Source organism: Hippocampus zosterae, chromosome 3, assembly GCF_025434085.1.
Source record: "Hippocampus zosterae strain Florida chromosome 3, ASM2543408v3, whole genome shotgun sequence".
NCBI lineage: Eukaryota > Metazoa > Chordata > Actinopteri > Syngnathiformes > Syngnathidae > Hippocampus > Hippocampus zosterae.
In genome coordinates, this window is record NC_067453.1 from 24133588 (window position 1) to 24156487 (window position 22900).

The window sequence follows — 22900 nt, forward strand, 5'->3', positions numbered from 1 at the left end:
TGGCGGCCCGGTAGTCCAGTGGTTAGCACGTCGGCTTCACAATGCAGAGGTACCGGGTTCAATACGAGCTCCGGCCTCACTGTGTGGAGTTTGCATGTTCTCCCCGGGCCTGCGTGGCTTTTCTCCGGGTGCTCCGGTTTCCTCCCACATTCCAAAAACATGCATGGCAGACTGATTGGACGCTCCGAGGTGTGAGTGTGGGCGTGAATGGTTGTTCTTCTCTGTGTGCCCTGCGATTGGCTGGCAACTGATTCAGGATGGATGGATGGATTTATTTGTACTGCCATTTAAATACCAAACACAAAGGAAGACAAGAAAACAGAAGAAAAAAAATCTCTCTTTTCACTAAAAATATAGTGGCATAAACGTGGCCTCCGTTCTATTGGTTTTTATTTACCATTTGAGGATATGAGGTGAAACGTAAAAGGAGGTCAAATGGACCACCAGGACCACCCCCTTGCACACATGCAATAAATGCTATTTTTTTCAACCAGTCAACTCGTATTTTGCGACAGGAAACACAACAACCTAACAAATGGAAAGAGTAAACGAACTGGACAGTTGCTCCTGAGTGAAATATACGGCAGGTTCCACCATTCTGGAAAAAATTAAAAGGTTCTTTTTCTGAGGAAAAAAAGGGGGTGCGTTTGACGTTCAAACGCACCGCAAAAGTGAAAAGATTCTATATTTTTGTTCAGAAAAAGTTGGGGGGGGGCGTTTTTGCTCTAAAATCGATCATATCACACCTCATATATGAAGATATGAATAGAATCGTCTTTTATTGGAGAAATGCCCAACCCTGATTTGTTTGTAAGCATTTTTTTGCCCACTGGGGGGCAAGGCACACACACACACGCACACACAAAATGTGTTGATGTTTTCTGTAGGACTGGAACAGATTAACAGCATTCACGGTCATTTCAGTGGAAAAAATAAATTTGAGATAAGAGGGATTTGATACAATAGTTGTCACGAAACATTAAATTTGTTACATTCAAAAATGTTCAAATGTGACTTCAAACATTGCCTGCACCATTAACAATGGCTTTAATGGTGTGGTCCAGCCACGTTTTGGTCTTTTAATGAGCAAAAGGCACAGAGCGTGACGCAGCCATCGGGATTTAATTGACAAATAAGCCACTGTTTGCCTTGATCTGCACGCTTAAGATAAAGATGGCGGGCAAACGAAAAGGGAGATTAGCGTAGCCGAGCCTACAGGCCTGACGTTGAAACCTCAGCAGGTGTTTTGTGAGGGAAAACAGATTTGGAGTTCATGTCTGGTTTTGTTTAATCAGTTAATGAGTCGATCAGGTTCGACCACAGTGCTTGAATCTTAATGAGTTGCCTTATCCAGAAACCGTCAAACAATTTTCCAACTTCGTGGGAGCAGTGTGTTGAAGTTCCTCCACTGCACTTGTTTGAGGACAAGGAACGATAAGATGACTGGCTACTCGGGCCGTGAAGAGTGAAAATGTGCTTATAAATGACACCCAATGAAATGCACTGTAAAATACATATGCTGATAAACATTCACTATATGAAGAGACGAAGAAAACAATGTTGAAAAAAATTCAACCTGTTTTGTTTTTCAAATTAAAAAGTCTTATATTTCTCCAAAATAAGTCAAGTCAAGTCAACAGTATTTATAGAGCACTTTCAAACAGCCATCGCTGCATACAAAGTGCTGTACATGGAGCAATTTAAAATGCACAATAAACAGTAAGACAAATCGGTAATAAAGGCGGTGCACACTTGTTGATCATAATTGTTGTCGTAATTAGTGCTTTAAAAGGACTCCCAGCTCGTTTGTTACTTTGGATTTTTTTTGTTCTTGGGACTTTGTTTTGGATTTAGTTTTGTTTTAATACAATTCATCAAGTACAACCTGCTCCCCCCTCCTGCCTGCTCTTTGGGGTCCACCACCACCTTGCATACGTGACACCTTTTATTTAAAATATGAAAAGATCACAATAAGTGTCTTAGAAAGCAAACTTTGCATTCTTTCAAAAATAAAGTGTCATTTTGGGGAAGGTTTAAAACTGTAATATTGTTCAATATAGTTGAATTTTTCCAAGAAAAGTCTTAATTTTATAGCCATAACATAAAATGTTTTCCCAGAAAAGGGTCATGAGTTTGCGAGAATAAAGTGCATTTTTGTGGGGAAAAAAAGTCATAATTTAACAAGAATACAATTGTCTTGATTTTTCTTTTTTTTTTTATTATTCCCATTTGTTAAAAGTAAAAAGTCAGATTGTATGCGTGTGAATAACGCTTGACTGACATCCCCACCCTTCCGCAGTTTGCCTCAAATAACATATCTGTCAACTTCGCTGGTGCTACTCTGAGCAATCGCGCTCCAGGTGACCCTCTTTACATGGGGATCGATGATCAGCGGCGATATCTTCTTTTTTAATCTCCCCTGCTATCCATTACACGCTCTCCGATACACTCATTTGACAATAGGTTATCGCTGTCTGACACCACAACCGAAGCAAACCAGCTCATTCCTGTTCTGCTCTCTTCTATTTCCCCGCACAAAAGACCACCAATCACAAGAATGTGTGCACAAGCCTCCTACTGTATGCACATCAGTCACTACAGTAGACAACTATTCAATACCCATTTTTCTTGACAGGCGAGAGTCTTGATGTCAAAGCTTCGCATCAGTCACGACAGTTGACGGCTATTCAAAAGCTGTTTTCTTCTATGTACATGAATGCTGAGGTCAGCGTATATTACGTACTACCCCCTTTTTTAATAACCCTCCACTGTGACAGGTGTAAGACTATACTGTATGCCATGTACAAAGGCTGAGCAGAAATGTGTCCGCAAGGTCACTGTGCCTTGGAGGAGAATTCAATGATTGACCTTTACTTCGCATTTGTTGCCCCAAGCCTCCCCAAGGTCATGAAGGGGTGGCACACATGGGAGGCACGTAGGTGAAGCATTGAGGTCAAGCCAAAAGAGCCTTTGAAGAGATCCGAGTAAGGAAAAATTACCGCCTTATTGTTTCTACCCCAAAGATGGTGTCATTTATTTTTAAATGTCCAAGGCTTGCATTTTGTTAGAACAAGAGAACGTTTGGATAAGGTCACGCTTGTCACATCTGAAACACTGGCATCCATCTTAGCTCCTTATTATCGTTTATTTCTTATTTTAAAAATACAAAGGGGTCTCGTTAAGGAACGGTCCGGCAACGAAGTCCCACTTTTCAGCCAAAAACGTTTTCCTGCATTTTCAATGTTATCAATTTGTTTAACAAAAACAAGTCGATAAATAACTACTCTTAAAACGCCACTTTTTCCTCAGCAATATGACCACGCCCCCTTTCCCTCTTCCCATGACTTTGTGGGAGTCAGCAGAGGAATCTGACATAATTTGTCCATTCCAAATCTTTGTACGTACGTGGCGAATAATGTGTGTGTGTGGGGGGGGGGGGGGGGGGGGGGGAATCAATCTGCATCAAAATGTATTTGGACATCTGTACTTATGCCAACTTCAGCCTGTGAAAATATCACAAGGCTTAGTCTCTCCATGGCTCACTTGTGAAATAATTGAACAGCTTACATGCAGCTCATGCCGGATCTAGTTTCTTGATTGGGTCCCCAAGATCCGAGCATAATGCATTCCCAAAAGCTTTTCATAAATGGAATTGTTCATCGGTCATTATGTATTAAATTTCAATCTATAAGGGCTGGCTTGACTTACTTTCTCTCCCAAATCCAACCCCAGGATAAACGCCGGTCACCGTGTATCTGAAAATGATGCACCCTAAAGCGGCCAATCAGCTGGAGGAAATCAAATATTTATGTGCACGAGTTACAGTGCGTATCAGTCACAACAGAGGGCGATATCTGTTCCCTTCTATTATGCATGAGTCTTGATGACAAAGTTATGCATCAGTCACTAAACTAAAGTATCTAAAAAAAATACGGTGTTTCTATTCCCATTATTTTTGATGGGTGGAAGATTTGTCTAAAGGGAACAAGCTATTATTCTCTTATGGTTGGCATGTTTAATTTCTGGAATATTTTTAGCCTCACGCCTGAATGCTCTGTGGTTTATGCTTTGGTGAAACAATTAGAAAGTGCCACGAATCAATTTGCACTGTGCAGCTGAGCTCCTTCTGGTTCCTCGTCTTCCTCTTCTGCTTCAGATATGGAAGCAAGGTGCATGGCTAATTAAAGCGATAATTACTTTTAGGCTGGTGTGGTTGATTGTTGCTTTAAACGGGGGTCTTGTGGATACATCCCACATGAGGGAAACGCTTTAATTTCTTTTTAAATCTTCTGAATAGGAGGGACTATTCTGCTCTCTAGTGGCGACTAAGTTACACTGTAAGTCACTCTGCAAGTCTCGCGGGACGAAAAACTGAAACGGTAACTGCGATCTCGGCTAATAATTATTTAATTCTGTTTTATTCAGCCTTAAAATGTGCTTTTTTCCAAAACGAACGCATTTCATTTTAATTTTTTATTTTCTAAACTATTTTTGTTCATTTAAAAGCCCCCAAATTAAAATTCCAGTCTGAAAATGTAAAAAATAATGATTGTTTTCATAAAAAGTAGCATTTAATACAATGTTAAGCACTTTTTTATAGATAAAGTAATAAAATTCAATTTAAACTAAACAATTCACTGGTTAAAAGCAACCACTTTGTCTGTTTTTTTTTTTGTCTCCGTAATTCCAATTAAGTTATCAATCTTTAAGTTTTGCCCTACATTTTTTAGCTATGGAAATTAATCACATGTCCAGGTTTGCTTCATTCCTGTGCATTAAAACCAAATTAATGAGGATGATGGCAGGAAAATTGTGGAACGGTACTTATTAATATGCATTCCAACTAAATGGTTTGCATGAACTTCAATGTTAATATAATGAGAATTGGAAATTATTCTATTTGAATTAATTTACAGATTTTCGGTATACGTTAAAGCCGATTTTTATTTATGAATAACCAACCCACGTTATGTGGTTTCCTGCACTGCAGATGTTAAATTGGACGTCAATCAATTATAATGAGGGCGGTCCGTTGTCTTCTTTTAAAACATTTCATTGGCTGACCTTCATACTGGTAACGCCTTATAATGTCCTTCTGGCTTTTAATTGGTCCAAATCGGCACAGCAACAAAATTCGTCAACGATAGGAAACGCTTTGATTGGCGACTCGCGTGGCCCAAATGAATCGAAAAAACTAGGCAGCTAACGCAAATTAGCCCGACCGAGCAAGAGACATTTGATGCCCGTGCTTTGTTTTGCGCTCGTCTTCCTGCCGCTGGCCATTTTGTTTTCCGCCTTGTCTTTTGCACAATTCTCCTTTTCCCCTTAGGTAGTCACAAAACATTTGCGAAACTGACGCTGCCTTGGTGAAGGTAGGGCAGATTATTTTTCTCTATCCCTGCGACGCAAACGCCGCACCGGTTGATCCAAAATGGCGTCGCGCTAGCTGACAAGCGAAAATTTGCCATCCAGTCGTGCTAGCTATTAGCATATTAGCATCTGAGTCGGCTGCTCGTAACCCATCCTTGGCCGTAACGTCGTCGTCTCTCTGATACTGCTTCGATTTGGTGTGATATCAAATGCCATTTATTGCTCGCCAATCAGAATAAGGACGAGTGCCGTGTCCGATTTTGGTAAGCGGCTATCCACGGCGCTTTTCCCCGCTCTACTGCACCGGAATGCGTTTTATTTTCTCCAACTGGATTACTGATTTTGTCGCATTAGACAGTTCGTATCATCGAATTATGTTAACAATTAAAAACAACCGAACAATAGCTTGCTGACATTAAACGTTGTTTTGAACGCTTTTTAACACGCGACGTCGTTTCGCTCAGCGACTGGCCTAGCCGGCCACCCCAAAGAGACTGGGGAGTGAGCGAGCTTTGTTCCAACAGCGATGGTCACGAATGACTTATTCACGTCTTGTCACTCGTGTCCACCCCTTCGCAGAGAAATGAATTGTGTAATAACGGCATCATGCGTGCATTGTCGTGGTGACCTCATGAATGCTTTCATATCATGCGTATTCGTTAGTGACGAGGCCAGGCTGTAACGAAAACTACTGCGGATTGAAATATGAACTCAAGCAAGTTTATTCCTTGTTGGATTATAGATTATGCCAAGTGTGTGATTGCTCGTCTATTGACTTGGTGGTTGTTCCTCTTCTTCCTTCGCAGAACCGTCGCCCCCCCCACCCCATCCCTTCCTATTATCCTTATTTTTTCCACTATCCTTCATTGTCAAGCCGCCAAAGTGGAGAGTGTGATTGCAGAAGGGGGTGCTTCTCGTTTCAGGTAAATATTCTTGCGTTGCGTTGGTTCTGTTGATATGAGCCGTGTGATGATTTGAGTCCTCTGGGTGGTGGATGGCAGCACAACCCTGCATGCAGTGTGCATGCCATCGACTCTGTGTGATGCGGTGTTCGATCAAGTCTACACGCAGGCACCACCACCTTAGATTGTCGTAGGCGCCAAACATGAACCGCTGCCAGTGCATCTCTATAATTCAATTAAATTGTTACGTGAAAGTACCTATTGCATTTGACAGCGACACAATGTTCTGCTAATCTGTTTTCTGATTTGCACAAGTTCGATCCGGGGACATTTTATTAGGTCGACAATTGAGTGAGAGCCAAGTCAAAATGGCGCCGTACGAGCGAACAGTGCTCCCAAGGTTAATATAATAAATAGTTTGTCTCTAGTGTAGATAAATTTCTTGATTAAACCTTCATCTGTGCATCATCGTGTGATGACTAATTTTGACAGGGGAATAAATGACACCTCCTGATAGATCAGCTATGTGAGTAAGTACTTTAAGAAAAAAACTTTCCCCAAGTCCTGGGCAACACCCTGAACATGTTAATACGCTTTCACTGACACGATTTAGAAAATAATTTTAAGTGAGGCGCAAATATCTTTCGCTTAATTTTCAAAGTAGAATTTAGCTCTATGCATTTGTTCTTGCTACAGAAAAGACAGGTTTCTCTCTTTTGACCTGCTAAATTTCTGCTTGACGTCACATGGGAAATGTATTACCTCAAAGATAATGTTGTTTGTGACAATCATTTATAATTTTTCAGAAAATCCAATAAATCTCGAACAGTCGTAAGACGATGAGATGAGAACTGAACCTTGATTTTGGTGTATCATTACACTTCCAGTTAATAAATCATTATCTAGGACCTCTCATGTGTGAACCAAAATGTTTTCAAAACGAAAGTGAAAAATGCATATTTAAAGTACCAGCTCTTGTACTGGAACTCATTAGATTGTGCTGTACCATGCTTTCTTAATTATGTGTTAGGCAAGCATCAACTGCATGCAGTATTTATTTTATTCACGCACAGTTGCCACATTGTGACAAATAAAGTCTTATTCTGTTGTCAGTCTTACAGCTTGTATTTTGCTTGTACTCCCTGGCGCAGTGCTTCTTCGGGGGGAGGAGGTGGTAGGGGTGCACCTCAGCACTATCCCAAGACTGTCGGCAACAGGTGTGTCACCACCTCAACCGTTTTCCAGCGCTTGTTGTTACATGTCTACAGTCATCCACGGATGCTTTAATCCTCACCTGTAACCCACAACTGTCATTTCAAGTTATGAAGTCATGTTTGTTTGTTTTTTAATTAATTTTATTTGGGGGGGGGGATTGTACGGTGTGGGTGTGTGTTAATACGAATGATCTCCTCTGGGCTTGCGCAGCGAGTTCCTGGGGAAAACCCCAGGGCAAAGCGTTCAGAAATGGGTTCCTTCACGAAGCACTAGACGAGATGCCAACTCCAGCAACGAAAAAGAGCGGCACGATGCCATCTTCAGGAAAGTGAGAGGGTAAGCCAGCGTGCTTTTTCACCTCTTAATCCATGTCTCTCCCCACTACCGTGTTCATCCATGCTAATTTTCTAAACATGAAAAAAAGGTTGCTTACATACAGAGAGTTGAGTGAATAAAGACATTTTGTTGTCAACCGTAACGTCATGGAAGTTGAGTTGGAGTGGATTATTCAACGACCTTGATACAATTGTTTTAGCAAAGTGCTAGAGCAGTCCCCAGTGCCGCTGGTTTTACTATTTTCACAAAAGTGATTGGTTAAGCAAAACACACAAAACAAAAACTGTCGACTTGTTGGTTGAATTTTTCGTTGCCACGCAAGGCCGGAGCAGGCAGGCAGATTGAAAACTCTGATGTAAATTAGACAATTAGCCAATAATCAACTTTGTGCCAGAACCAGTGTGGTACGTTGCATTGTGTGGCATTCAAATACGAAGATGGCTCGTTTTATTCTTGGGCGTCACACTGAGGCGGCATGTGTTCTCATTCCTCCAGCATACTCAACAAACTCACGCCTGATAAGTTTGACAAGCTATGCCTTGAGCTCCTCAACGTGGGCGTAGACTCCAAACTCGTCCTTAAAGGTATCATCTTGCTGGTACGTACACGCACACGCAGCACTCGGATGTCGACGCGTAAGCTTTCGCCCGGTGACTCTCGACCGCTCGTTCTGTGTCGTGCAGATTGTGGACAAAGCCCTAGAAGAGCCCAAGTATAGCTCGCTCTATGCTCAGCTATGTCTGCGCTTGGCAGAGGACGCACCAAACTTTGATGGCCCTTCGACCGAGAGCCAAACCTCCCAAAAGCAGAGCACAGTGCGTGGAATTCCTTCACCGTTGGTTCTATCGGCGGCGACGTATTTTACATACACACACGCTTACTAAACATCACAGGCCACTATTTGCGTCACCTTTACAGCTTTGAATGTGCATTCAATACCCTTTTTTTCGTTGAAAAAAAAATGGTTAACCTTCCACACTGACGGTGTTGCTTTTCCAGACCTTCAGAAGACTGCTGATTTCCAAGCTTCAAGATGAATTTGAAAACCGCGCCAGAAATGTTGAAAGTACGTCGACTTGATGAGAAGTGGCTTTGCCTGTGGGTTCAATTTAATTTATCCCGCCTAAACGCCTCGTCTCGTCCATCAGTCTATGACAAACACGACAACCCTCTTACTTCTGAGGAGGAAGAGCAGAGAGCCATTGCCAAGATCAAGATGCTTGGCAACATTAAATTCATCGGGGAACTTGGCAAACTTGACCTCATCCATGAATCTATCCTTCATAAGTGCATCAAAACGGTACACATCCTCCTCGGCTCTCTGGAAAAGATGTCCATCGGCGAATATTGTGTGACCCTCTCCTTTTTTAAAGCTTCTGGAAAAGAAGAAGAGAGTCCAACTTAAGGATATGGGCGAGGATCTGGAGTGTCTCTGTCAGATAATGAGGACTGTCGGGCCGAGACTCGACCATGACAAAGCAAAGGTAACCGCAATCAGAAAGATGGCATAGTTGCCTCTTAGGGGAGACATTCAAGGTGGCTCCATTTTCCACTTGTTTCCGTCTCCAAAGTTGACTTTGGGTATTCTTCATGCTTAGTAGTTGCCAGGTGTCTAAAGGCCAGTGACTTACTTTTTGTACCGTGAGCAAAGAATCAAGAATTACAGCACAATTAACCATCGCACCATTTTGGGGGTGGGATTTTTTTTCCCCACATTGCAAAGGCCAAGTCAGGCTTTTGTTACCATGATAACCACTTGCAGCTTGAGGGCACACAACGAACCAAGCCTCATGTTCTGTTTTTCAAAAAAGCAATAAGTATGAGTATTCGTTAGAATAACCCATAGGATCATCGATTCTAAAAAGATGTGATCATCGATTCAAGTTTTTTTTTTCCCCCACAAGAAAAATTTACTTATTTTATTTTTTTAATATGTTTAACCGGAGCTTTTACTGTGGTTCACAATAATCCTTTGTGTCAATTTAAGGCTTTTTTTTTCTGTTGCCACAGTCTTTAATGGATCAGTACTTTGGCCGTATGCGATCCTTAATGAACAACAAGGATCTGCCGGCGAGGATCCGCTTCCTGCTGCAAGACACGGTGGAGCTGCGCGAGAACAACTGGGTCCCCCGCAAGGCTTTCCTCGACAACGGACCAAAGACGATCAACCAGATCCGACAGGACGCGGTGAAGGTTAGCGGGTCTTGGATGAGTGCGCCACATTCCCGAGCAGAACATCTCTGCGTTGGTGATATTTTTATTTATTTATTTGTGAACTGGCATCTTTTTACCTGCAGGATTTGGGCGTTTTCATCCCAGCACCTATGTCGCAGGGCATGAGGATGGACTTCTTCTTGGAAAGCCCCTTCATGCCCAGCAGAATGAAATTGGACAGGGAGACGCTGGGCGGATTGGCCGACATGTTTGGACAAATGCCGGGTAGGAGTAGTCAGGAAATGGAGCCACGATACACCCGTTTATGAATGAACTTCTTATGTTGAAACCGTGTTTGATTAAAAATGACTTGGTACATCCAAAATACGCAAGGGTCGTTATGATCAACTGCAAAGTCAGTTTAAATAAAGAAACCAAAAACTATCCTCACCGCAACACCATTACTAGCTGGTCAATTAATATTGACTCGAATCCTCAATATTTAATATGCCATGTATCTGTTGTTTCAAAATCATAACTATATTTAGATTGGATTTTAAAAACTAATTTTCAGTTATGTGACATGCTAATTTCTTGAGTTAATTGTGTGGTTTGTCTTGTCATCTAGGGGTGTTAAAAGTGGAGACAATTTACAATTCTGGTATAAATGTTTAGCATTAGCCATGAAGTAGACGCAAAGTGACGTGATGAGCTGAATACAGGCCTTAAATTTAAAACAAGTGCTTTCAGCTGAAATTATAAAGTTGAATATTTCAGTCTGTGTGAATGACTGTTTTTAAGCCCGTTGAGCTGTGTCAAAAAGAAAACAGAAATCAGGTTTCATGTTGTTTTTCCATGTAGAAAATTATTTCTTATAAACTTTGTATTGGGTAAATTTCACCTGCGATATAATGTGATGGCCACAAAGCGTTTACAATTTAACTTAAAATTGCAGGTATCCTCAGGAAGATCTGCGGGAATGACGAAGTAATTTTTTATCCAAAGATTCCACCTGATCAAAAATCAGTATATTGTTTTTATTGGCTTCATATTTTATGACTTGCAAAGATGACTCCACATTCAAACGTACATTTTTAACATGTGGCCCTCCTCCAGGCAGTGGTATTGGAACAGGACCGGGAGTCATCCAGGACAGGTACTCTCCTACCATGGGACGCCATCGCACCAACCCGCTCTTCAACGGCCACATCGCTCCTCAGCCGCAGTCGCAGTTCGACATTGGGGCCAAGTCGTCCTTCGTCAAGTCCAACCAGGTAAGTGAGCACCTTACCTCCTCTTCACATGTCATCCCATTCCCGGATGTCTCACTCTCCTCTCTGTCCGTGCAGGTTCAGAACCAGCATTTCCTCAGCCAGAGCCAAAACCACGCGGCACAGCAGCAGGTCCCATCCAAGGACTTGCCCCCACGCTTCAGCAAGAAAGGACAGCTCAATGCGGATGAGGTAACTCGCCTGCACTGCACCCGTTTAGCGTGCGCTCCTCATCCCCTTTCATGCTCGTTGATGATAAAAAGACGCGTTATTCTGAGGGAGCACACTGCCACCAGTCCTCTCCTCCTCCACCTTTCTCTCTTTCCTCCTCTGCTCTTATTCCTCAAGCTGGTTGGTGGTCCTCTGACTGTGATTATGAGATCTGAGGGCATGACCACAGTTGGTGCAGAGGTGGTGGATTTGTTTTAAGATGTGAGATAAATAAATGCCCTTTTTTGTGTTTTGTGTGTGTCCTCCCGCAGATCAGCCTGCGGCCAGCTCAGTCATTCCTCCTCAACAAGAGCCAGGTTCCCAAACTCACACCGCAGATCCCCTCCATGATGCCTCCCAGCACCCAGCCCCCTCGCACACAAACACCACCCCTGGGACAGGTGAGCAGGTTTTGTGCGGGTGTCAAGTTGAACTGGACAAGCTGTCCCATCAAAATGTACAATGCCACCTTTGCACATTTACGAGATGAATTTGTGCTATGGCCAAGCTTGTAACTCAATTTATTCCTCCTAAGTGAAATGGTGTTTTTTTTAATATGCTGACTTTTTTTTTAAGTGATTAAATTAAGCTGATATACACACACCGTAGTGCACTCGCTTGCTAGTGTGCTTTAAAGGTCTTTGTGACCGTAATCAGGAGTTCTGGCTCCAGCTCAATTGGCAGTTTTCCACCTCTGCTATGTACTATTTAAGTGATTTCCTTGTCTAATTGTTTGGCTGAAAGTGCGTACGCGTGTGTGTGTGTGTCCCGCTTCACTTATGTCATGCAAAATTTGGCTCGGGACATGAAGCCAAAAAGTGATCCGTGGACTGCTCGCAATGTGAAAAACTCTTGATTTGAGGCACTCAGAAGAAAGTACCACTGTACTCATTCCTTCACTGACCACGACTCATTTTGTTTTAGGTGCTTATTTGAATACATACGAGTCCAAGTTTAATGAAAGAAAATAAATGAAGGTCATTTCATGGCATAAAAGGCATAAAAGGCAAAAAGATAGGAGTAAAAAAAAAAAAAAAGAATTCAACACCCTGTGTGTTTAATCGCACACCTCTTCACCGCAGCCCCCTCAGCTTGGCTTGAAAACCAACCCGCCGCCCATTCAAGAGAAACCTCCCAAGACCAACAAGAAACCACCTCCTGCCAGGGAGGAGTTGCTGAAGATGACGGTAGGTCAACCAGTATAATGATAAGTAGAAAAAAAAAACCCACCTCCAAACTAAATCCGACAGTCACATTGTGTTTTTGACAGCATAGATTCTGATCTTTAAAAGACACACTGGTGTTCCAGGAATATACGGAGGTTCACTATATTGCCTAATGTATGTGCCGATATGAGACTTTAATTAAATGTTTAAGAGATGATGATGCATTTTGAATGGATGACCATAGGAGGCGACCATAAGCGAGTACTTCACCAGCAAGAACTTGAGCGAGGCGGTCAGTAGCGTGCGCGAAATGAAGGCCCCCAAGCACTTCCTGTCGGAGATGCTGAGCAAGATCATCGTGTGCTCTCTGGACCGACCTGATGAGGACAAAGAGCACGCCAGCACCCTCATCCACGCGCTGCGTGTCGACGGACTCATCACAGCTGAAAACTTCATGCAGGTGTGCATGATGTCAAAAATGCTGTCATTTGTTTTCCGGTAACATGGCCGCATGGACATGTCTCTCCTTTTACAGGCTTTCCTCAATGTCCTGGACCAGTGCCCCAAGATCGAGGTCGACGTGCCCCTGGTTAAGTCCTACCTGGCCCAGTTTGTCGCGCGGGCCGTCATCGCCGAGCTATTGAGCGTGGCCGAGCTGGCGCACCCGCTGGAGAACGGCACCCATTTCCCGCTCTTCCTGCTCTGCCTGCAGCAGACAGCCAAGCTGAAGGACCGCGAGTGGCTCACCGACATCTTCCAACAGAGCAAAGTCAACATGCAGAAGATGCTCCCTGGTAGGTGCTTCATGGCCGTCAATTTTCTATGCTGCTCGACAATGGTCAATCACACGTCGTCGATTGACCACAGCATGGACTTTGCCCGGTCGGAATTCTGCAGTTTTCTTTTAAAGCGCATTAAGCTCCGGAAGGTGTAGCATCCTTGCTTAAACCCTCGTCCACTGTGTAGAAATCGACCAGAACAGGGATCGCATGCTGGAGATCCTGGAGGGCAAGGGCCTCAGCTTCCTGTTCCCGCTGCTCAAGTTGGAGAAGGAGCTGCTGAAGCAGATTACGGCAGACCCATCTCCACAGTCCATTTACAAGTGGATCAAGGACAATATCTCCCCCAAGCTCCACACCGACAAAGGTTTCGTCAACATCCTCATAACCAGGTATGGTAGAAAGCAACAAAATCTGAACGAGGCATGAGCTGATAGTAGATTCTGACAACACAACCAAAAAATATTCACAATTAACTTGTTGTTTTGTTTACTCATTTCTGCAAACAGGCAATCATATTGTGCCCTGCTTATGACTTCTCTGGAAAAAAATGTTGAGCCGACAGTATTAGCGGTTGTTGAAACCTTTTTAAAACCACGGTAAAGTTTCAACCCCCCCCCCCCCCCCCCGCCCCCTAAAAGATATTCAAAACACCTTTTTAGATTATAATCTGAAGATTTTCACACTGATTAGAAGACTAATTTCTCTAAATTATCCAACTAAGTTTTGTACATAATTTTCCAAAATACGGCCTGGGGTGATTTGCGGCCCACCGTCCATTTTTTGTGGCCCGCAACATGACCCCCCAAAAAAACCCCACAACTAAAAATGACGTTTGACATTGGCCTCAAGGTTAGTTAAAAAGGTGATGGTGGGCAGATTGAGAAGACTGCTTGTCAGAGAAATAGGCGCCATTACTGCAAATGAATTTGTTTATGTACTATGGGGAGCTTTTCTCTATATTTGAAGATTACAAACAAACCACTGCTAGCTGTAGAGCTGGATCTGCTCTGTGTGAGAGACAGCGGCACCCCAAAAACTTGAGGAAAAAAAGTCCTTTGCCTTCACATATTGGACCGAAACCTTCTTTTCTCACCTCAGCTTCCTGCAGTACATTGCCCAAGAGCTGTGCGTGTCCGAGGGCGACGAGCAGCTGTCGGCCCCCTCCAAGGAGCAGTTGGAGCAGGAGAAGACGCTGCTGCTGGCCTTCAAACCCGTCATGCAGAAGTTCCTGCACGACCACACCCAGCTGCAGGTCAGCGCCCTCTACGCCCTGCAGGTGCACTGCAACGCCAACGGCTTCCCCAAAGGTACGATACGACCACCCGCCCCGGGTCACTTTATTAGGTACACCCCAGTCAAATTGTGCGAAAATGATCCTCCTCCGGTGGGTTCGGTGTAAAAGTTATTTATTTAGCCGCCCCGCGCCCCCCCAAAAAACGCATACTTAAAGCCGTTTTGTTTTTCAAGGCATGCTGCTGCGCTACTTTGTCAATTTCTATGACATGGAGATCATTGAAGAAGAAGCCTTCCTCGCATGGAAAGAAGACATCACCCAAGAATTCCCTGGAAAAGGAAAAGCTTTGTTCCAGGTACTTTAAAAACAAATATATACTGTATATATATATATAAACTTATTTTTATTGCGTGGAAATTGGTCTCGTCAGTTATTAAAATTGGCAGTTGCAGGCCTACGCCGAGCATACCATGATACTTGAGCTCGATTATTTCGATTCGTCGATTATTTGTCATGAATAACGTCGACGCACCAGAACGTTGGTGTCAAGCGGGCTTGAGCATGGCACAGATGACCTTCATCGCAATCGTTTAAATATTTTTTAAGTTAAAATTGTCCACAATTTCAGCTTCTCAACAGTAACAAATCTCTTGATTACTTTAGTCATCCACACAGGCTGTCATGTTGAATCAAAATAGCAAAACGGTTATCAAAGTGTACGGACCGATTTTGAATGTCTGAAACCAAAACGTGTGAGCGTAAGGAACGTTTATTTTTTTTTACCGCACCCATCCAAGACGCTTCCAATTTTCTAGCAGAATTTTGACCCAGTTTATTTTTTTGCATTTTAGCTCTTACTCAAGAGACTTTGGAATTTTGAGTGTCGTAAAACACAATGGTGACAGCAAAAACTCTCGATTTTTTTTCCATTAGTACGCAGCTCATCCTGATTTTGAAAAACACTGCAAAGCTCCACTGAGCTCAATTTTGGTCTTCCTTCAGGTCAATCAGTGGCTCACGTGGTTGGAGACTGCCGAGGAAGAGGAGTCTGAGGACGACGGCGATTGAAGAGGCGCCAGCCACACAAGATGACATTTTGCCTTTGCATTCACCTCCACCGTTGATTGATCGATTAACCACTAACGAGCAACACCGCCACATCCAAACCCTCCTCTCCCCTTCCTCCTTCTGTTCTGTGGACACGTGTGGAGTGACATGACTTTGTTCTTGTTTTCCTTTTTAACTCCCCTTACCTTCTTTTGACTAATAAACTCGCTCCGGGGCAACCATCAAGGCTGTAATATTTGGTTTCGATGGCCTGTGTTGACCTTTTTGCGTCAAAATTGCTCCTCAACCAGTCACCAGTGACATTCTACCTCTTCAGACAGGCATTTTGTGCCCTTTCTGAAATCTAAAGCCCTATGCGCTGTGCTTGATACCGTATTTCTTCAAATGATGGCCCCAATTAGTCACGTGAGAAACAATAACTTCACAGCGTATAATATTGGAATTCTTGACATTCTTTGGAAGTCACTCGCCAAAACAGCAGCACTCAGTGAGGCACGTTGCCAAACTAGTTGGCCCAAGCTGTATTGAAGCCGATTTTGTGTTACAAGGAATCTTCAGATCCTATTTGCATTTCAAAACCACAAATACAGGTTCGCTCCGGTGGCTGATTTGAGAAGTTGCCTTGTTACATTTAGCGTGCCGGTCGCTCCACAATGCTGTGTGTCGACTTCCCTCGTGACCCGATTTCATTTGAGGTCAATTTTGTTAAATGATAGTCCTAAAATTAAGGCCTCCCACCCAACTGCAGTTGATGAATGCTCCGTTCCTTGCTGCTGTTTTCATGACATACGGCAGTGATCCCTTAATTTAAGTAAAATAAATGACAACACTGATCATGTTTGTGTTTTGTTTTTTAACGTTTCAGTGAATGAAATAAAATGATGCAAGTGCCCCGCTCCTAGTTCTCCTTACTTAAAAACTGCTGAGTCATTGTTCGTGACCATCCTCATTCATGATTGTGCACCTGCTTTAATGTCAATAAAGTCACTAAATGAACACCAATAAAAACAATATCACTTGTCCGAATGGTTGACTTCATCCTGGTCTGTGGGGATCCTGAAATATTCCACTTGCTTCCTGGCCTGTTGCCGACTCGGGGTGCGATCCCTCAAAAGCGGACAGCTCGCCAAAGTGGCAGGCCCGGCGTCCCTTGGGGATTGCGGTGCGCTCACCCGGAACATGGTTCAGAGAAACAGGACAAATGTGAGGGTTGAGGAAACGGCAGGAAGGTGAATTGTTTAATTGGTTGGACACGAGAGGCAAATAGGCGGTAGATCCACTCGGAAGTTAATTTGCGTAATAATACGGTCACACATAGGCTCTGACACGATCAAGTTTGAAATTTGCGGGGATTGATTTGTCGGTGCACAAATTATGGACACTGGAGAAAGGCCAGCTTTCATGCCGGACGCTGCTAAATTGAAATTTCAGGGTTGATTTGACACAGGAAATTGTATGTGTTTGGCGTATGGTGTGACGTAGAAAATCACTGTCAGACTGACCATTACTTTCAACACAACTATAGGAATAACCTACTGTATTGCGACATCGCTCTAAAATAAACATGTCACCAAGGTGTTCTCAACTAGTCACTATTCTCGAACACCTCACCAGGGAGACGTCCTAATCAGATGCCTGAGCCACTTCATCTGGCTCCTCTCAACATGGAGGAGAAGCGGCTCGACTGTGAGCCCCTCCCACAGTTGACCGAGCTTCTCACCTTTCACTCCAAACTGCCACCTTCAGAAGTTCTCCGATGACTCTGCGATTGTTGGCCTCATTACAGAAGGGGACGATCGGGAGTACAGGGGACTGACAAAGGACTTTGTGGACTGGTGCCAGCAGAATCTCCTCCAGATCAACCCTAGGAAAACTAAGGAGTTGGTTGTGGATTTCTGCAGGAAAAAGTCCTCACCAGCACCGATGAACATCCAGGGTATGGACATAGAGAGGGTGACCTCCTACAAGTACCATGGTGTTCTTCTCAACGACAAACTGGACTGGTCTACAAACACGGACACCCTGATTAGGAAAGGACAGAGCCGACTCTTCCTACTCAGGAAACTGAGGTCTTTTGGGGTTCAGGGGTCACTCCTTAAGACGTTCTATAACTCGGTGGTGGCCTCGGCCATCCATTATGGCATTGTCTGCTGGTCAGGCAGCATCTCAGCCCGGGACAGAAAGAGACTGGAGCGACTGGTCAGGAAGGCCAGTTCTGTCCTGGGTTGCTCCCTTGACACTCTGGAGGAGGTGGGCAACAGAAGGATGCTAACTAAGCTAAAAGCTATAATGGCCAGTGCCTCCCACCCCCTCCAGCCCGCCCTGACAGCACTTGGTAGCTCCTTCAGCCAGAGACTGTTACACCCGCGCTGCAAGAAGGAGAGATACCGACGCTCGTTCCTACCGACTGCTGTCAGGCTGATGAATAAAAAATAACAATCATAATAATAATAATAATCAAATGATGTGAAGTAAAATTGTAAATAGTACTGCGATTTATCCATTTTGTGTTCATATTGCATTTAATTGAAAGATGTTTGTTGTTGTTTTTTTCTCTTTCTTCTTTCTTCTTTCTACATGCATTCTTGCTGCTGGAGGCTGTAAATTTCCCCAGTGTGGGACGAATAAAGGATATCTTATCTTATTATCTCTAAGAGAGAGCCCTGCGGAGAAAGCTCATTTTGTCCGCTTGTGTCCGGGATCTTGTTCTTTCGGTCACGACCCGTAGCTCGTGACGTTTCGCTAGTCCTCCAAATGAACTTTGCAGTTAAGGTGAGAAGAACAACGGAAACACTATGGCGGAAATTCCAGTTTTCCCAACGGGCATTAAGAGCTGACCAAGCACAAAAAAAAGGTGAGGTGGGATGAGGACAAATCCATGATTTTCAAACAGAGACTTAACTAAATCATATTGTGATGATGTCCCATAACAGGAAACGACTTTAAAGAGAGTTTTATTTGACAACACAACAGCAACAAGATAGATAGCACTGCAGGTCTTGGTCGTTATCTGGTCAGTGGGCCACGCTGCAGATTTGACCTCCACTTCCTGTTTCCTCCCATCAACCGTCACGTTCGCTCTGCTTTTTTGTTTGTCTGCCTCATATGGCAAGCCATTTGAGCATTCTGGCTTTGTCTCCTGGCTTGGTAGAACATCGCGGTGGCAGTGGACTTGACCGCTTCCAACATGTTGACCTGCTTGTTGACGCTGACGCTCACCTCCACGCTCCTCACAGGTACCCGAATAAATGGAGGCTACGCTTTGAGCCCGTTGATGATTCTGTCATGGGCGCATGAATATGAATGAAGAGACCCTTTAAATGCGAATGCTTTTGGACAATTCATTAGGAACAGACAAATTATGTTATGATCCTGTATATCAAACCTTTTCAAATGAGAAAAATAAGACTGAATGGGGGTCCATGTCAGCACTTTGTATACAGCGGTGTGTGTGTGTGTTTTTTAAGTGCTCTATAAATAATACAGTTGAGTCATGTTGAGTAGTCAAATGTAAAGACGATATTTATTGGATATCTGAAAATACCCAAAAGAAGCGGCCAATCGGAACTGGCGTCCACACACAATTTTGTGATGTGTCAAATATGAATCCAATTCTGGAAATAACATTTATGCGTTCTGTCCGTAGCCTCCCATGGTCAGAGCGCCGCCGGGGTCTTCCTGTTTATCGAAGGCGGAGCTTACACCTTCAACTTTACCGCCGCGTCTGCCGCCTGCCACTCGCGTCATGCCACCGTGGCCACCATCGCCAAAGTGGAGGAGGCGCTGCGCCACGGGCTGGAGACCTGCAAGTGTGTGTCTGGTTTTAGAGCAGTTCGGTTTTGTTTGTTTTTAGAATTGCATGAGGTAAAGAATACTTATGGATACAACACGTTGACTCACGCGGCATATTAATGGCTTTAATGTTCACTTTAGAAGTATGACCTTATGAGATGAATAAAATAACCAACAACATGATTTTCTTCTGCATAAAATTGCCCAGGTGGCATGGTAGTCGACTGATTAGCGCGTCGGCCTCACATTGCAGAGGTACAGGGTTCGATTCTGGCTATGGCCTTCCTGTGTGGAGTTTGCACGTTCTCTCCGTGCCTGTGTGGATTTTCTTCGGGTACTCTAGTTTCCTCCCACATGGCAGGTGAATGGAACACTCTAAATTGTCCCTCTGTGGAATTGTTCGTCCATGTGTTGCCCTGCGATTGGCTGGCAACCGGTTCAGGGTGTGCCCCGCCTACTGCCCGAAGATAGAATCCAGCACATTTGAAAATGGATGGATGGATAAAATTGCCCACCTATGTTTAAGGTGATCACACCAAATTGGGATATTAATATGGTTTTAACCCTTTCAACCATTCCTCCTGGTTTACATTAATTTATTTCCAGTTCTGGTGCAGTTTAGCGTGTATGATTTTCTCTCTAGAATTCAGACACTTATTCATTTGCGCTGCTATTTTGCTGTTCAACGTCAGATGTTCTCCACTATAACGCGGTGCCAGTGAAATCCATCACCCAAGCACTTAATTGCGGTGTTAAACGCGCTAGGGGTGCCAGTCTTAAATTAGCTTAGTATTTAGCATGGCTTCTCCATCTTTTCTCGTCATCAACTTCAATTTGTGACAAACCACAACAACTAATATCATATTAGAGGGCTTATTGACCGCAACCCTGAGCTTTTATTATTTAGTTGATGTAGTAACATCATATGGTGAGGAAATGACAAACTCTGAAGTGCTCTTTTGAAACTCGCAAAACAGCACAAAAACACATACTGTAACTTAATGTTGAAAATGTAAGTCAGGGAGTAGTTTTGAGATATGCTTGGTGGCCCGCTGTCCACAGGTTGCCCACCCCTGATTTAGATTAAAGTGAACTAGTCACAAGTTCAAAAATCAGTATGCGGCTAACGACATCTTTTGAAATGTGACATGAAAGATCTGTCATTATTTTTGCTCCCTCAAATGTTACTTGTGGTGTAGTTACCGGTACGTGCCGCCTCAATCAGGAGGTACGGTGGCTTTTAAGCATCTAAACTTAAGCTGTGAGGTGTTGTATAGTGACGTCTTCGACACCTTCCCAGGTTCGGCTGGGTAGCGGAACAGGTGGCCGTCGTCCCGCGACTGACAGCGAGCAGCAAGTGCGGGAATGGCAAAACGGGATTGGTCAAGTGGAACGCCAGGGCGGAGCAGGCCTTTGGGGTCTTCTGCTTCACTGCGACAGGTATTAAGTGTACAAATGGGAGAAAATCAAGTCACGCTATCAACTAGCTAAGCTAGCTCTTTGGGACATATATGATTTATTTCAAGAAGTTGTGCACGTTTTGCATTTTTATCATATTTGAGTTTGTTTTGGGCAATCGTGTCTAATGCCTATTATTATTTTTGTTTAATTATTTTCCTCTTTCTGTGTAATGTGTATTTATGTGACCCCAAATACGTTCCTTTTTAAATTATTATTTTGATTGCATTTTTTTTGTATTGATAACTACTGGGAAAACTGGTTGTCTACTACCAAACATTTGCAATTAATGCACAGTGTGGTTTTTTTCTGCTCAACAGCCACCCCGCCAACATTGACCTCGTCCACGACAACTCCCATTGCACCTTCAATCCCCTCCTCAACATCGCTGCCTTCCTATTCACAGACGACAACCATAACAACGCCACCTGACTGGACGTCCCATCAAGTCCCTATCTCAACTTCCTCTGCAGCTCTTCCTCACCATGCCTCTTCCTCCTTCTCGTCCGGGGATTCTCTTCCTTCTCATGTCATCACTTCATCACCCACTTCCTCTTTCTCCTCCTCCTCGTCCTTCACCTCAGCTCCGACTCATGCATCTAATCAGCAAACCCAGAAGCCCGCCGAGGCACCCTTGAAAGGTATGTCTGAAGTGAATTTATTTGTCCATGGCCGTCATTTATTGATCAGTGCATGTCATGCTTCAAGTTGCATTTTTTAACATTCCTACACTAAATGTCTCATTTAAAAAAATATTTTTGTACTTTGCACTTCCATCTACTTTATTTTCTATCAGTTGATAGTTTGTTTTACATATTATAATATTTTCTTTTTTTTTGTCAGATATGTTTTGGCAATTTCCCCAAATAGTTTTCATTTAATATTTTCTTTTTATCAAGTATTTTTATTATAACACAAGGCATTATTTTGAAATATTTGTAATCATTTTCTAAAAATTTTGAAACCCTCTCATCCCCCGCAATATTTTGTCTTCCTTTTCTAATAATTTGTGTTGTATTATTTCTATGAATTTTGTATTTTATTTTGTATCTGTTTGTTTTTTTCAATCTAATATTTGTAGTTTGAACATTTGATCTAAATGGAATTTGATGGACTGTCCAGCCTCTGTTTACAATAAAAACAAAAAAGTTATTTCTGTTGTGGTTAAGACTAGACTTGCAATGAAAAGTCAAAACACACCATCTGATGCTTATGATGCTCGCTGAGGTAGTCTGTTTCTCTTTTATTCATTTATTTTTAGCAGTTTGGATGGCGCTCATTGTCCTCGGCATCATTTTCATAATGGCGTCAGTGGCTGGAGCGTTGTGTTACTACTACAAATTGTAAGTTTAATTCATTATTACAGTATTAGTATGAACACAAAAGTCAGTTTTTGTTGTCTAGTTGACATTCTGTTGTTGGGAGGGAAAGAAAGTGTTGGCAAAGCATACACTGCTCTCATGGTTTTGGATCAAAATCATTAGTTACCAATTTTGATGGGTTGTTTCATTTTATATATAAATCCAAAGAGTTTGGTGAGGGAATTAAAAAAATAACATTATTTTTGAGATGCCTATATATTTATTATTCTCTTCTTCTGAGAAAGGAATAGTGGGCCCTGTAGGTCGCAAGCCCTGCAGGGGGATGATGTGGAAGCCGAAATATGGAAGCCAACCAACAGTCGGACGGCTCTTCATCGACAACACGACTACCATGACGACGAGCAAGAGGAAAAAGATGAGGAGGAGGAAGGAGACGCAAAGTATTCCAGTGACATCATGCTTTGTGTGAACCCATCAATGAGCGGAGTTTCATGAAAATCTTATTTCATCATACCTTTTCTGACAGTCATTGTCAATCAAAAATATTTTTATTGTATGTTCTAATACGTTTTTCAAATAAAGATTTTTTTAAGTGCAAAATGACTGCCACATGATGACGG

General features: G+C 43.1%; 2 protein-coding genes and 1 non-coding gene across 4 annotated transcripts in view; all 3 read left to right on the forward strand.

Moving 5' to 3' along the window:
• eif4g2b (eukaryotic translation initiation factor 4, gamma 2b) overlaps positions 1-16734 on the forward strand; it is a 33753-nt gene extending 17019 nt beyond the window's left edge. Inside the window, exons 2-21 of the mRNA XM_052060378.1 lie at positions 6177-6293; positions 7424-7489; positions 7698-7823; positions 8319-8421; positions 8507-8638; positions 8823-8889; positions 8972-9123; positions 9197-9307; positions 9834-10016; positions 10121-10262; positions 11094-11251; positions 11327-11440; positions 11731-11859; positions 12541-12645; positions 12869-13084; positions 13160-13418; positions 13591-13795; positions 14505-14713; positions 14874-14995; positions 15643-16734. Coding sequence (XP_051916338.1) covers positions 6177-6293; positions 7424-7489; positions 7698-7823; positions 8319-8421; positions 8507-8638; positions 8823-8889; positions 8972-9123; positions 9197-9307; positions 9834-10016; positions 10121-10262; positions 11094-11251; positions 11327-11440; positions 11731-11859; positions 12541-12645; positions 12869-13084; positions 13160-13418; positions 13591-13795; positions 14505-14713; positions 14874-14995; positions 15643-15708 — 2782 coding nt within the window. The 3' untranslated portion in view covers positions 15709-16734. The remainder of the gene's footprint in view (positions 1-6176; positions 6294-7423; positions 7490-7697; positions 7824-8318; positions 8422-8506; positions 8639-8822; positions 8890-8971; positions 9124-9196; positions 9308-9833; positions 10017-10120; positions 10263-11093; positions 11252-11326; positions 11441-11730; positions 11860-12540; positions 12646-12868; positions 13085-13159; positions 13419-13590; positions 13796-14504; positions 14714-14873; positions 14996-15642) is intronic.
• LOC127598500 (small nucleolar RNA SNORD97) lies at positions 11491-11640 on the forward strand. Its single transcript, XR_007961951.1, has one exon. It is a non-coding gene; the product is annotated as a small nucleolar RNA SNORD97 (small nucleolar RNA).
• A 1650-nt stretch (positions 16735-18384) lies between the features above and the next one.
• Positions 18385-22880, forward strand: lyve1b (lymphatic vessel endothelial hyaluronic receptor 1b). Of its 2 annotated transcripts, none has more exons than XM_052061253.1 (6): positions 18385-18944; positions 19355-19517; positions 20801-20940; positions 21279-21599; positions 22220-22301; positions 22565-22880. In XM_052061253.1, the coding sequence occupies exons 1-6, from the start codon at positions 18896-18898 to the stop codon at positions 22773-22775; spliced, it is 966 nt and encodes a 321-aa protein (XP_051917213.1). In that variant the 5' UTR covers positions 18385-18895; the 3' UTR covers positions 22776-22880. The 2 variants fall into 2 exon arrangements, with proteins under 2 accessions (XP_051917213.1, XP_051917214.1); XM_052061254.1 differs by having other exon boundaries at positions 22223-22301.
• Positions 22881-22900: the final 20 nt, after the last annotated feature.